The sequence below is a fragment of the Lissotriton helveticus genome, chromosome 11, assembly GCF_964261635.1.
Source record: "Lissotriton helveticus chromosome 11, aLisHel1.1, whole genome shotgun sequence".
In the NCBI taxonomy this organism is placed as follows: domain Eukaryota; kingdom Metazoa; phylum Chordata; class Amphibia; order Caudata; family Salamandridae; genus Lissotriton; species Lissotriton helveticus.
In genome coordinates this window covers 530,755,939-530,769,600 of record NC_136072.1, presented here as the reverse complement: position 1 = coordinate 530,769,600, position 13,662 = coordinate 530,755,939, and the positions used below count along the sequence as shown (strand labels likewise).

Here is a 13,662-nt window from a genome sequence, read left to right as displayed (position 1 = left end):
TGCACTACTAAGTTACAGAGTGAAAAGACTTGGCAGACTGCTGCATCCTTTCAAACTGTCTTTGAAGGAGGAGGCAGGTTCTGTCCCATCATGCCACCCTTCACAAGCACAGGAATTCTCTGCACAGGTGAAAGTGCGAGTGAATTCTGTGGAAGAGCAATCTCAAGCTAAGACGGCTATTGTGGCAATGTTTAACTGAGAAGAACAGGTACGCTGTAAGAACAGCCTCGGCAGAGATATGGTTGAAAATATATTTTAAAGGCGAGGCCCTGCAAAGCATTATGGGGAGAGTTTGCAGCAAGCAGTGAATTTTATTGTAGCTTCTCTCCCGCTGTACCAAAGAGTCGCAGTGATATTTCCTTGGCTTTTTTTGAGAATGCAGCCTCCGTGTACCTAGGCAGTCAACGCTAGTTCTGTAATAGGAAGAACACCATGGCAGGCACACTCATTGCAATCTACGCCGACTTTTTAGAAATCTGCACAGGTGAAAGTGCGAGTGAATTCTGTGGAAGAGCAATCTCAAGCTAAGACGGCTATTGTGGCCGAGGTCACACGGCGGGCAGGGGAGGGGGCGGAGCGGGGAGAGCGAGAGCGGCATGTGGGTGTGAAGAAGCCGGGCCTTTGAAGTGAAGCTAAGCTTCACTTCAAAGGTGTCGGAGGAATGCGGGCGGCTGTGCACGCGCTTTTAAGCTCAATGCACATGCGCATTGAGCTTAAAAGTCACGGGCACTGCAAGGAATCGCCACGATTCCTTGCTTGCTAGTTAAAGGTTGTTTAAGCCGCAATAGGCTCGCAAGCTCGATGCGCATGCGCATCGACAGGCGAGACCTAAAAAGGAATAATGTAGCCTCAATTTGAAAACCCATTTCCAGCAACAACATTTAGCGGAGGATTCTAGGATGAAAGGTTTATTGTGTTTCTCTAATTAAACTTCCCTTCACGCTCATGGGACTAAGATAAGTGATACTACCCAAGAATGGGCTTCTTAGTTCAGTAAAGCTTAGCATTGCAGCAGATCAACAAATGACTGGACAAAAAAGTTGTTGGTTCCGACCCTTTAAAGAGAAAACAAATACAAAGTCTAAAATCTGCTATGATGTTTGTTCCCCATAAATGCTTCTTTTAGAAGTGTTATGCAAAGGAAAAATAAAAACAGAGAAAAAACCTTTAGTAGACTGCAGAGTGTTAAGACCTAACTTTCAGAGGGTGAACTTTAAAAGTATTCCTAAAGGTTATCATAGCTAAGAATTCCCCCGAAGGTCTCTTCAGTTCCTTCCTTCGCACCTGAATTAGGATAAATCTGACTAGAGGTTTTTCCTTCAGTTTTTGTTTTCAAAATTGAAACATGGAAGGCAGGAAGATTTCATGTGGCACTTAAATACTAATTTACATGTTGTCGTGGACGTCATTTACGCCAAGACATTAATTTGATATATGCCTACATTTTCAAAATATGGGATTTAAGACTTCTTTCCCCAATTGTTTCCTAATCTGCGGATTCCAAAATCCACTAGAAAAGGGGGCAGCTTTCAATAAACTAAAGAAAGTGAGTGTGAGAAGTTGGCCTGATAGGTGAGGTTTCCAATTCTGGAACCACCGGTTATCAGACCAAACAATCCCTTATGGTGTCTGGTTGTAAGTCAACCTTATTAGACAAGCTATCCTAGGGGTAGCATGGACTAAGCAGCCTAAAGGCTTAACTTAAGAGGTCGTGTTAAGCGAGCTGTTTTACCACATACAATCCTGTAATATCAAATGAAAGGACACCACACAAGTATATATTATAAAAATATATGTATTTATTACTAAAACAATCCCCGGTATTCTTTATGAATAAAGGGACACAAGCGTTAAATCAAAAGCACAGTTTAAACATATAAAGTTGCACAAATATGGATGAGGGCGGGGGGCCACTCAAACCATATACTAAACAAGTGGTATAAGAGATACCAATCGAACAGTGGTTAGGCCTAGGGCCTAGGGAATCGCTGGGAGCAGTCGGGACAAGCAATGCTGAAGTCGGGAAAAGCCCGCGGGATTCGGGTGCAGTGCAGAAAGCGCACGCATGCACCAATGTTAACCAATGGTGCGTAAAAGTTGTAAAGTTAAAGTTTAAGGACACTTCCGCTGAACCTAGAGGAACAAAACTTAAGACACAGACCCTAGAGATGTGTACCAGTGTGGGAACACCGGCGGAGCAAAGTTACCTCACCCACAGGACGCGGGTGCACAGGGTCGAAGTTGAGTCGGGTTTCGTCACGCAGGCTCTTGGTACTTGAAGCTGAAAGGGCTGCAGGCGGGGTGAAAGAGAAGTGTCCGGTGGAGTCCAAGGGTGGACTCAAGTCGAAAAGTACCTGAAAGCAGAGGGGACAGAGTCTGGGTCACTCAGCAGTGACCAGGGTGGAACCAGGACGGAACCAGGCAATGTCGGGCGCAATCAGGTGGTCGTCGAGGAGCTTCTCTCCGATGTCACGTGGGCTCTAGGGCATCTACGACGTCCAGGAGTGGGTCACGATCTGTCCCACGCAGGCTCTCGCCGCCGGCGCTGTCGGCTTCAAGTTTGGAGCAAACAACACTTGGCAAAAGCAATCCACGCGGAACCGGGAGATTGCTTCTCACTCGAACCAGGAGGGTCAGAGTGGGGGCTCCTTTTCAGGGGAGCTGGTGCAAATCTGGAGCAACCAGAATCGCAGGTCGAATTTCAAGTTTCGTCGGCACAGGGGCCACAAGCCGGCTGGCAAGTGACCGGGCCAACGCGTTGAGCCAAAAGAAGCAGAAGGGCCCCACGCAGCACTCGTCGAGTGTGGAGGGCTGAACTTCGGTGCAAGTGTGGCTCAGGGTTGGGGCTTCTCAAACCCCGGTGTACAGCTTCGAGGGTCACTCGTGGGCTGCACGGTCAGCGTCTCGTGGTCTTTCCAAGATGGCGTGCCCCACGCTTCCGGTCGCCTCCACGGGTCTCAGCTCTGCAGGGACTGTGGATCGGGCTGTTAGAAGGGAGGCAAGCTTGATCTCGTCGATCTCTGTCGCTCGAGTTCCGGCGGGAACTGCGACAAAGCAGACGTCGATGGCTGGATGGTGCCTGTTTGCACAGGGTGGTCACTCCTTGACCACAAGGGAGATTCTTCGGGCTTCTACGTCGAGTAGGATGGCGAAGGGTCCAGAGTTTCGTTTCTTATGTTTCATCAGGATAATCTGAAGTGCATTGGCACTGCTCCCAGTCTTATACTAATTTTGGGGGCTGGATTACCTGCTAGGTCCCCTCCTATGGGTGGGACCCAGGAAGTGGGTGGATACACCCCCTTCCTTTGATCCAGGCCGCCCTGGCACGAGGGCTGGAGTGCCCCAGAACCGGTTTGGCCGGATTATGCAAGGGGCAGCCTTGTGCGCCCCAAGCAGTGTCTGGTTTCTTTCAAACCTCCCTGCTACAATCCACTATCTCCTGTCTGGGGGGGTGTAACACCTCCCTGCGACAGGAAACCCTTTGTCCAGGCCCCATTTGGCTGAGTTTCGGTCAGCTTCAGGGGGTCAGACTCGTGTCCGTGGCAGAGGCATCCATTTTGTGGATCCAAGGTCCTTTTTAGAAATTAACCGCATTTAAGTAAAGTAACATGTCTTACCCCTCTAGAGGGGTGGAATGCTATCCCCGTCGCCAGAACTGGCGAGGGGATAGTATTCCAAATCGTATGACACCTTACACGACATGTTTTGATAAAGCCAAACCAAAGTTGCTATATAACCGCGAGGATTATTAGGCACTTACGAGTATATGGTATGGCATTATCCTGAAACGGCTTAGGGAGTTGTTCCCGACAGCTGCAGACAGGCTCAGCTCATGCTAGAGCTCCATCTCACATTAAACCACGCACTCTGCCGCCAGGATTGATGAGGCCTTCCATAGGAGTGGCTCACAGGTTAATATGTGTCCAGATATAGGTATACTATATCTAAGTAAGGGGTGATTACACCACCTTACCCCAGCTGAGTGATCAGCCAGTTGTGTCAATTTAAGAACCAGCCAGGGATGGCAAAAGATATGCTGCAGCCCCTGGTAGGCCTTGGTGGCCCCTATGCCCTGGGCACCTATAGTGCATTATACAGGGGCTGACAAGGAGTCCATTTCCAATTGTGGTATGTACCTAGGGTACATGGAATCCATTTTACAGAGAGAGCAGATGGCCTGGGGCCCTGATTAGCAGGGAACCAGGTCAACTAAGTCAAAACCAGCTAAACACATGGCAAAAAATCTGGGGTAACCATAGTCAGGTAGCCACCTTCCTACATTGAGCAAATGAAATTAACATGCAAACAAGCTAGGATTAATATTGATTTGTTGGTTTAAGACTTCCTAAATGGTACAATATTCCTGTGATGGACTAAACATCTGTAAACCACATGTGTTCAATGTTTACTCTAGATTAATTAATGTGATGCAAATAACTGTACGGAATTATCAATGCACTTGCGCTAATATGCCAACTCACAAAATGAGTGTCACCCTACAGAGGTGCGAAAGTTATTATTATTATTTTATTTTTTTTAAACACAAGATGCCCTTATTTCTCATCAGCAAATATTCTCAATTCCCTATTACAAGTTATGGTTACTTACCTGACTTGGTGTTCCCTTGTTTAAGTGCAATGGTGGTGCAGAGTCTCCTAAGAGAGTTTTAAGTGGTTTAACTTCAGGTGTGCTGCTTGTACTGCTTGCTGAGGAACCTGAAATGGAAGCATGGACTGAGGCCACAACCTTTGCTTGCTCCGGAGGCACATACCTTCAAATAAAAAATAAAATAAAAATAGATTACACATTTGAAAACATTAAGTTCTAACAGATATATTTGGAGTTAAAACACAAAACTAATTTGTGTTGAAATAGGTGACTGTTCCTTGATCAACTCACATAAAACATGAATGCAAACAACTGTAAATATGGAAAAAAATAACAAGAACTCATTAAAGAATAAGTTACTTACCTTCAGTAACGCATTATCTGGTAGAGACTATATCCAGTTGCAGATTCCATACCATTGAATTTCCCAGGAATCAGACTGGATCCGGAAGATTGTTTGTTAGCTGTAGCCTTGAGCGCTTGTGGGTAGCGTCAATCGGCTTCGAGAGCGCCGTCAGTGCCGGAAATTAAGTCTGCAGCATCTATATGGCAGCCATCTAGGCGCGCTGAAGTCAGTTTCTTTTCACGGCTTTCCACGCCAGAAGCCCGATGACATGAAGAACACAGACCACTGGTGTGGAAACCTAGGCACCGAAAGGGATCACAATGTACCTAGCTATCTGCCTGCAAAGCAGGGAGGATTTGCGAGTCGGTAAGCAATCTGCAGCTAGAAATAGTCCCTATCCGATAAGGCATCAAAGAGAACTTGTTTATTGGAGAGAGACTTAGAGCCACAGATACCTTACTTTTAAATAGATACCCAAAAAATACCTCAATGGAGGTGGGTCTACGGAACAATTTCACACAAGGAAGTCCTCCTGCAGGACTGAATGGGTGAAGTGCCCATCACTACGGACCGACTGTTCAAACTTTTCAGACAGTAATGTTCACCTCTGTATGAAGACACCCTTCATGATCAGCTAGCCATCAACAGCTGAGTTTGTCTACCCTGGCGTTCAGGGAACCCGCAAGGTGTTGAACCATCTGGGATATGCCTTGCTGTTCCAGCCATGCCAAGATATGCAGGGCCTTGTGACAAAGGGTCCACGACCCCACACCACCCCATTTGTTGCAGTACCACATGGCAGTGGTGTTTACCAAAATTATCTGCACTAGCCTTCCCTTGATGGAGGGCAGAAAGGCTTTCAATGCCAGTCAAATCACACGGAGCGCCAGCATTTTGAGGCGGAGCCTTGATTCCACTTGAGACCAGAGTACTCTGACCTCCACCGCTCCCAGATGGCCACCCCATTCCGGGAGTGACGTATCTGTCACTAGTTTAAGATATGGTTGGGGAAGGGAAAGGAGACTGCCTCTGATCCTATCAAGGTTTGTTAGCCACCACTGCATGTTCTTTGCAGTGTCTTCCGAGATATGAACCAAGTCAGAGAGATTCCCCTGATGCTGCGCCCACTAGAACTTTATATGTCCCACTGCAGAGCCGGCATATGCCATGTGGCATGTGTCACTTGCACAGAGGTCTTCAAACGTTTTGATGGCTAGACCACCTCATCAAAATTATTTAGGCATAAGGAAACCATCCTGATAAACATTTCTAGAACCTGGTACTTCACATCATCGGCAGCTACTGACAACCATATAAGCCTCCAATTCCCACAGCCAATCATGTTTACGGTGTAGAAATAATATTAAACAGTGTTTATCAAACAAAAGGTTTCTGGGTGGCAGTGGTTTGGTGTCAGAGGCTTACCACACAGTTCAAATAAAAAGTATTACCCAAAAATGCACAAAGGTACTTTCTTTTTCACAAACAAAACAAAGTGAAAAACTGATTTGGATAAGAACACCTTTCTGAACTAATGTGATGGGTGGGCCTGTTCTTGCCCAGAGAGACGGTCAATCTGTGGTTGCACCTCATTAGCACCAGCTTAACACCTAAATATAGCAATAAGCAAAACAAAAAGGTGACTAATCCTGCTTTGCAAAGGGCCTTCTACTGCGTGACAACACATCACTGCTTTTTTGTACATTTTGAACCGGGTGAGCTATAAACGAATTTTTATTTTGCTAAAATCAGCAGATTATGCGGCAGATGATGGATTATGTGACATTAAAATCTATAATTATGCGGAACATCGCCGCGGCCAAAAAGTCACATAATCCCAGTGACCCTGGGTATAATGGCTGTAATGCATAGGCTTTGACTTCAATGCACGACATCTGAAGAGAACCATACAAAATTTCATGGAATGCTGACAGCTTTGTTTTTACAGCTGCTTGGAACTGCAGATTGCTGAACATCATTCATCATAATTAAAAAAAAACATTTACAATCATTAATGATGAACTGTATGTAAGGTCTAAGTAAAATGCTTTCTTTAATTCCACGGGAGGGTGTGGTTCCTTAATCTTCTTTCACCCTGTTTTTCTAAAAAGGGTTTTATGTTTAGCATTATGAAAACAGACGCTTCTATTTTAGCAAAAACTGACCTGTGGTTCTTTTGTGTAGTACTGTTGTGGACTTCAATGATGTTTGTGTGCGATTTGTGTATTTTCAGTTGTACGAGGTCACTGTGGGAGTGAGCCTTTTCAGGGGCCCACTGGTGCAGGGGTTCGGCCTTCTTTGTCTTTAAGTCCTTAGACTAACAAAATAGAGATTAGCAGGGGAGTTGTGATATCAAAAGAAATAGATTTATTAACCTCTCATGAGGGAGACTAAGTCAATACGGTACCCTCAGGCCACTGTATGAGGTACTTCAAGGAGTACAGAAACCATGGGCCTGGCATGTTCAGGAGGGAAGCCTGGACATCCCCCAAAAAGCTTGGCGTTCTCAGCTAGGTGTGGCATCTGAGATCCACTGTAAACAAAACCGCTCTTCCCAGAGAATCAATTGTGTCCAAACTACAGTGTATAGTGAACTTTGCTGCGTCTCTCTCGTCTGTTTTTTCTTGGGAGATAATGGCTCAAGTCTCCTCCAAGCACTTGCTCAACTATTTTCTCACAGCATTTTCTTTCCCAAACTGTCCAGCCTCTTGGATTCCCTGTCAGGGAGAGGGGCAGGTAACATACCATGGGAGTGGAGACTTGGACAACCATGCTCTCTAGGGTAGGGTGCTGGGTGAGGAAATGTACGGCCCCTGGAGTGGAGTGGTGTGCTGGTGGCAGGCAATCGTCCAATTCACTGCAGCCCCTGTGCTGGGTTTGGACAAGGACTCCAGAAGGACGTCAGTGAGGGCTTTGTTGAATGAGAGTAAGGATTCAGAGGAGAAGACTCCCGGTTGCAGCACCTCCCTCAAGATGCTAGTCTTGACCGACACCGAGGGCACCTGAAGGTCCAGGACCTCAGCCGCCCTCCGCACCACCATTGTATATGTAGCTCCTTACTCCATAGCCATGGTAGGTGGCGAAAGATTGCTGGTATCTGGAGAAGTTTCCAGTGTTTGGGCATCACCCAGTTCCTCACACCAGTCCATATCCTGCCCATACTGGTATTCTAAAGGGTCCAGTGACCCATCCCATTCCACGCGAGGCCTACTCCTTCAGAATAGGGTTCAGACTCTGACCTAGAAAACAGGGGTCCTGTCAGCGTTAGAATCTGCGTCGGTCAACGCAGCTCTGGCTCTGTCATCGGGGATCACAATGGGGCTGGCACTGTTTGCATTTTGCCGGCGCCAGGAAAAGTTGCAGTGGCACAACTGGCGCTGGGTCGGTTCCATGAACGGATCCATGGAGGCCCACAGGGACCGGAGCACTTGGTGAGGGTCCAGATAAGGCTCCCTCCAACCCTGCGGGGTCCAAAAGGTATGCCAGAGAGGTTGGGCTGCTAAAAATGTGACTTATGGCATCATAAAATCTTCTAATTCCATCCTGCTACAGTGTCTGAACATAGCAGGGGTAGGCAACGCAGCGCTAAAATGGATTCAGTCGTTTCTGTCGGGCCGAGGTTTTCAAGTCAGGCAGGGCGACTGCTACTCCAGGAGAGTGGCACTGGACCAGGGGGTACCTCAGGGCTCGTCCCTAAGCCCGACGCTTTTTAACCTTTATGTTGCCCCGGTCGCCTCCATAGTTGAGAGACACGGCCTGCGCATGGTGTCCTACGCTGACGACACGCAGCTAGTCATCTCCCTATCGCGCGCACCCGGTCTTGCGGCAGACATCTTCAGAGCATGCATGCAAGAACTTGCTGCCTGGATGTCTGCCAACTGCCTTAAACTCAACGGCGACAAGACTGAGGTGCTGGTGGTAGGGGGTGATCGGGCGGCATGGACGTCAGCGTGGTGGCCGCCTTGCTTGGGACCAGCTCCTACTCCCTGCCGGGAGACGAGGAATTTAGGTATTTGGTTCGATTGCGATCTGACCTTTGGTCCCCAGGTAAACAGGGTGGTTGGCACCTGTTTCGGGATCCTTAAGACCATCAGGAAGGTATTGGAGCTCCTTCCCACCGAAGCCCGCAGGACACTAGTGCACGCTTTAGTCACGTCCAAAATGGACTACGGCAACCTGCTCTATTTGGGTACCCTTGAGAAAAACCTGAGCCGTCTACAGGTTTTGCAAAATGCCGCTGCCCGGCTGGTGCTCAAACTGCCGAGAAGATCAGCCTCCAAAGCCGCTCTCCAGGCCTTACACTGGCTCCCGGTCAGAAGCAGGGTGGAATTCAAGGCCCTCTGCACCTGTCATCGGATTATTAACGGCAGGGCACCCCTTCCACTTCAGGGTCTCCTGACTCATTACGAGCCGACACGCGCACTCAGATCCTCTGGATCAGGGCGCCTTACCATTCCCAAAGTGACCAGAGCTAGGATGGGCGGCAGGTCCTTCAGGTATCTTGCCGCATCCAGCTGGAATAAACTTCCGGTTGCGCTGCGTTTGGAACCTACAGAGTCGATATTTAGAGCAAAGCTAAAAACACTCCTATATGTGAAATAACGGCCTCCCCTCAGTACCGCCTCTTACCACGCTCGTATCGGAGCGCGGGGATACGCCGTTGTGCGTCACCATGCGCTTTACAAGACCCCCTATTATTATTATTATTATTATTATTATTAATTTGAGCAGGGTCGCTCCGGCTCCCGGGAAACTGGAGCGGTGCAGTCAGCCCAGGCTCAGGTTCAAAGGCACAACGCCTCAAATGCGGATGTTCCTTTGTTGCGTCAGCCGGTGGATGAAGAGATGTCGAAACTTGCTTCAACTTCTGGTGTTTTTTGTGCATCTTAGCCGAGTGCAAGGGCGATTTTGAATGGGACGAAGAGGACTTCAGACTCCTGGAACGGTGCCGAGACTGGAGCAGGACTGGGACTTCTGCTGAGTCACATGTCAGGCTGCTAGCAGCTCCATGGACCACTCCCTCAAAGCCTATGTCACGTGTCGGAGCACAACTTTGAGGTGTGGTCACACTCCAGACACCACAAACACACAAGGTGCACGTCCGTCACTGACATGAGGCAGTGACAGGTGCTCCAGGAATCCAGTCTTCCACAATGTCATCCTCGACACACCTCAAAAAAGGTCGACAAACGTAGGAAAAATCCTGTCAAAAACTGACAGAAGTATAGCTCTTCTTTCGGATCATTGCTGGCGGACACAGAAATAAAAAAAACTGACGTCAGGGCACCAAGGTTTTTCCTATATAGGTGACGTGGATGACGCCACGAAGAGCGGACCAATGCCGCGGCACGCAAGGGTACTGCTTACAAAAAATCTTCCGGATCCAGTCTGATACCTGAGGAAATTCAAAGGTAAGGAATCTGCGGCTAGATGTCTCTATTAGATATTATTTTTCAAATTATTGCCTTGCCACTCCATACAGTTCAACATCTCCTAAGTTGTGAAGCCTTGACAGTACAGTTTGCTGTACAAAATAAGACGTGTAACATTCTCATTTTCTTTTTATTTACACAAAAGCAAGGACCCTTTCCTTACTCTTATCTGTTAAATTCGGACCACTCAATGAGAGATTGGCCAGGAGAAGAATACCTAAGCAACATTCTAATTAAAGGTTTTGCATATCTGGAAGTGTCATTTCATTCAGATATTCGTCTCCTTTTGTAATGCTTTTATAATAGAGGAATAGAACACCAAGGAAGGATATACGAACACAATTAACATATACAGAAAACTATGAATCCCAAAATGTTCTTTTAATCAGGTTAATACTTCAGGTAGTTGGGGAAATAAATTCATTTCGAAACATTTGCAACCGAAAAGTCCTTCTCCAGATTGTCACTAGAGCAATATTTACCCAAATATAGGTTGTTATTAACCCAAACAGAGCTTCTTTTTAACCTGTTCGAAACTAGGCTCTTTGCCCTTTCTGGTAATTCACCCCGAGCAGGGCACAAGGATTCACAGCCTACCACTTTGTCCTTGTGACAGCTCAACCAAACAAAAACGTGTTTATTTTATGTTCTTTGGCGGTTTTTATATTCAGCCCAGGCTGAACTTTTTAAGGCCGTTGTTGAGCTCTTTCGGCTCCAGCTCTCACATTATCTGTTTGCATTGCCTCCAACTTTTAAAGTCTGGACGGTGCTGTTCCTGTTTTAGGCTATGTCTGTCAAGCTCTCAAAATCAAAAAATCTTTGAATTAAAGTAGCTCTGTTTTTATATATCTTATTTTAATCTTAGAATTATATATGATGTATAAATGGCTTATTAAATGTATTGTTTTTTCTGTGCCAATATGGAGCTATATAAAAAGTGAAGTCAAGGACCTTAACTCAAATCATGCCAACCGTAAACTGTTTCAGCATTTTACTATTTTAAATGTATGTCCGTTTGTCCACATTTAAGTCCTGTCTTTTATGGCTATCTGCCGAACAAAGCTTTTTGACTTACTGACTTCTTAACTCTTTTAGTACTTCTAACTGCTTTACATGCTTTCTTTAAGTTAAGCCTGTCTGCTCTAACATGTTTAAATTTAAAGGTTAGTGACTTTATTAGTTGTGGTGGACTCTCATTCACCCAATTGATAATTGAAGTCCTTACAAGTACAATACAAGCAATTTCTGCGGAGGGGCACAAAGACTGTCCAATCTTTGTAGTCAAAGTGATCAACATGTGGGCAGGATCAAAACCCCTCTTTAAGCAGTGCTTCTTAAAACTGCTTTTTTTCCCTTTGATTACAATAGGTATAGTGACAGAGGCGCGGTCAAGTCAGAAATCAGAAACAAAACATGTTTAAATTCTGCAAGTCATTCACCTACCCGAGGTTTGTTGAATTGCACAACCTACCCACAGGTTTATATCTCACACTCTGAAGTGGGCTGTGGGAAGCACATGGCGTGTGCTTAGCATGGCAGGTAAACATGGGCTACCTACCAGAATTATACGGTCTATCTTTTCAAAGAACATTAAGACATAGGAGACTTCCATAACTCTATTAAAAAGAGTGAACATAGAATGGTATTGGTTTTAAAACCTCTTGCAATTCACTAATCTATTCTCCCTAATGCTTACTGAGATTGTGTGACAGATTTAAAGTTGTAAAACAAACCTGCGCACTTACAATTAACACAAAATACAGCATTGGTTGTGTTTATGTCTTGATCTGATAAATGATGTGACCTGAAAGCTTCACATAATGTACTACTTTGCCAAATACAATGATACACACAGCCACTAACTGTACAGTAATTGTAATAAAAAAAGGAAGCAATGTATCGCTCACCATCTCTTCTTTTCATACTTCTCTTGCAGAAATTCTTTCACTTTCTGTGGATCCCTAAAGTCTGGAATTGTTGATGACCTGTCATCAAATAACCCAAGCCAAATTTGTTTACAGACCTTGGAAAAAACAGAGAGTAAAACTATCAAAAGAAGTTACATTAGTAACGTTTAGTTAATGTTCTTTCTGATATAAGCCAATCTGAAAGTTTATGTTCTAGCTGTAATGCACATACTTGCGAGGCTGTTGGGCAAATAATACCTCTAAATTCAGTTCAAGCACTCACCCAGAAAACAGTCTCTGCAAATCCAGCTCCTAAGAGGGATCTTGGAGGCTGAGTCAAACTTACTGTGACATCAAACAATAATAGTCCAGCTTTTTTAGCAGCTGAAGCAACAGTAAAGGCAAACAAAATATGTAAACTGCTTGAAATAGCTGATGCAACAGTAAAGGTAAACTAAATATGTATATTGTTTGAAACATTATGTGCAGACTGGTTCAGCAGCAGCCTAGGCAGTGGGGTTGGCACCTACATGAAGATTCCGTGCACTTCAACCACTACATTGAGGATTATTACCACTGTGTGGCAGGAGAGATCTACACATTAAGCATGCTGTGCTGATATGGGCTGACCTGGAACTTGTTAGCTTAAATCCCGATGAAGCCAGCAGTCCCATTCTTTCTTCTAAGTTTGATAGCTTGATTATAATAAAACCTATTACTTGCAGTGATTTCACTGACTTGACAAGTCCTTCCGTTTTGTAGAGCTTTGACTTTCACGTGGTAGTAAGCTAGAACAGTAAGAGTTAACTGTTTAAGGGTGGAGTGAGCAGATCAGATACCAGTAGCATTAAGATAATGCACAATAACGATGGTGTCTGGAAAAGAGATATTTCTACTGATTTACATTACTTTTCAATAATATTCAGAATACTGTTGCCATCACGGACTGCCAAACAGCAATATGCAGGAGGATGTGAGGAATCAATGAGCATTAGCAAACTCAGCAAATGTGGTGTTGCTTATGTGATGCAGTGCATGGTCAGCGAGATGTACATACAAGCAATGCAGAGTGCTCTTTTCAGTGTTCAGTACAGTCTTATGCAATTTTCGGTGGTCACTGGGAGCAATGGTGTGCAGCAAAAGGGCTATGTCTGCGAGCAGTGTGTCTCTGGGGTGGTACGCCTTGGGTTGACAGGCATAAACCACACTCATCATCATAACATAAGGGGAGTGTATAGATAATGAGATGGTGCGACCTTCAGCGGTTAAGAATCACAATGTTCAGTAATGTAGAGAATCAAGTACAGAAAAGCTTATGCTTCCCAAGGGACACAAGTAGGAGCTTGTACCAGGGAGGAAGAGAGCCTTA

General features: G+C 45.6%; 1 protein-coding gene across 7 annotated transcripts in view; it reads right to left on the bottom strand.

The window, feature by feature from the left end:
• Positions 1-13,662, bottom strand: part of AGFG1 (ArfGAP with FG repeats 1) — a 429,459-nt gene that overhangs the window by 280,120 nt on the left and 135,677 nt on the right. For all 7 annotated transcript variants that reach the window (XM_078666216.1, XM_078666214.1, XM_078666215.1 and 4 more), the window contains exons 3-4: positions 12,294-12,409; positions 4,609-4,771 (exon numbers count right to left, since the gene is read on the bottom strand). In XM_078666216.1, the coding sequence (XP_078522342.1) occupies positions 4,609-4,771; positions 12,294-12,409 (279 nt within the window). The remainder of the gene's footprint in view (positions 1-4,608; positions 4,772-12,293; positions 12,410-13,662) is intronic.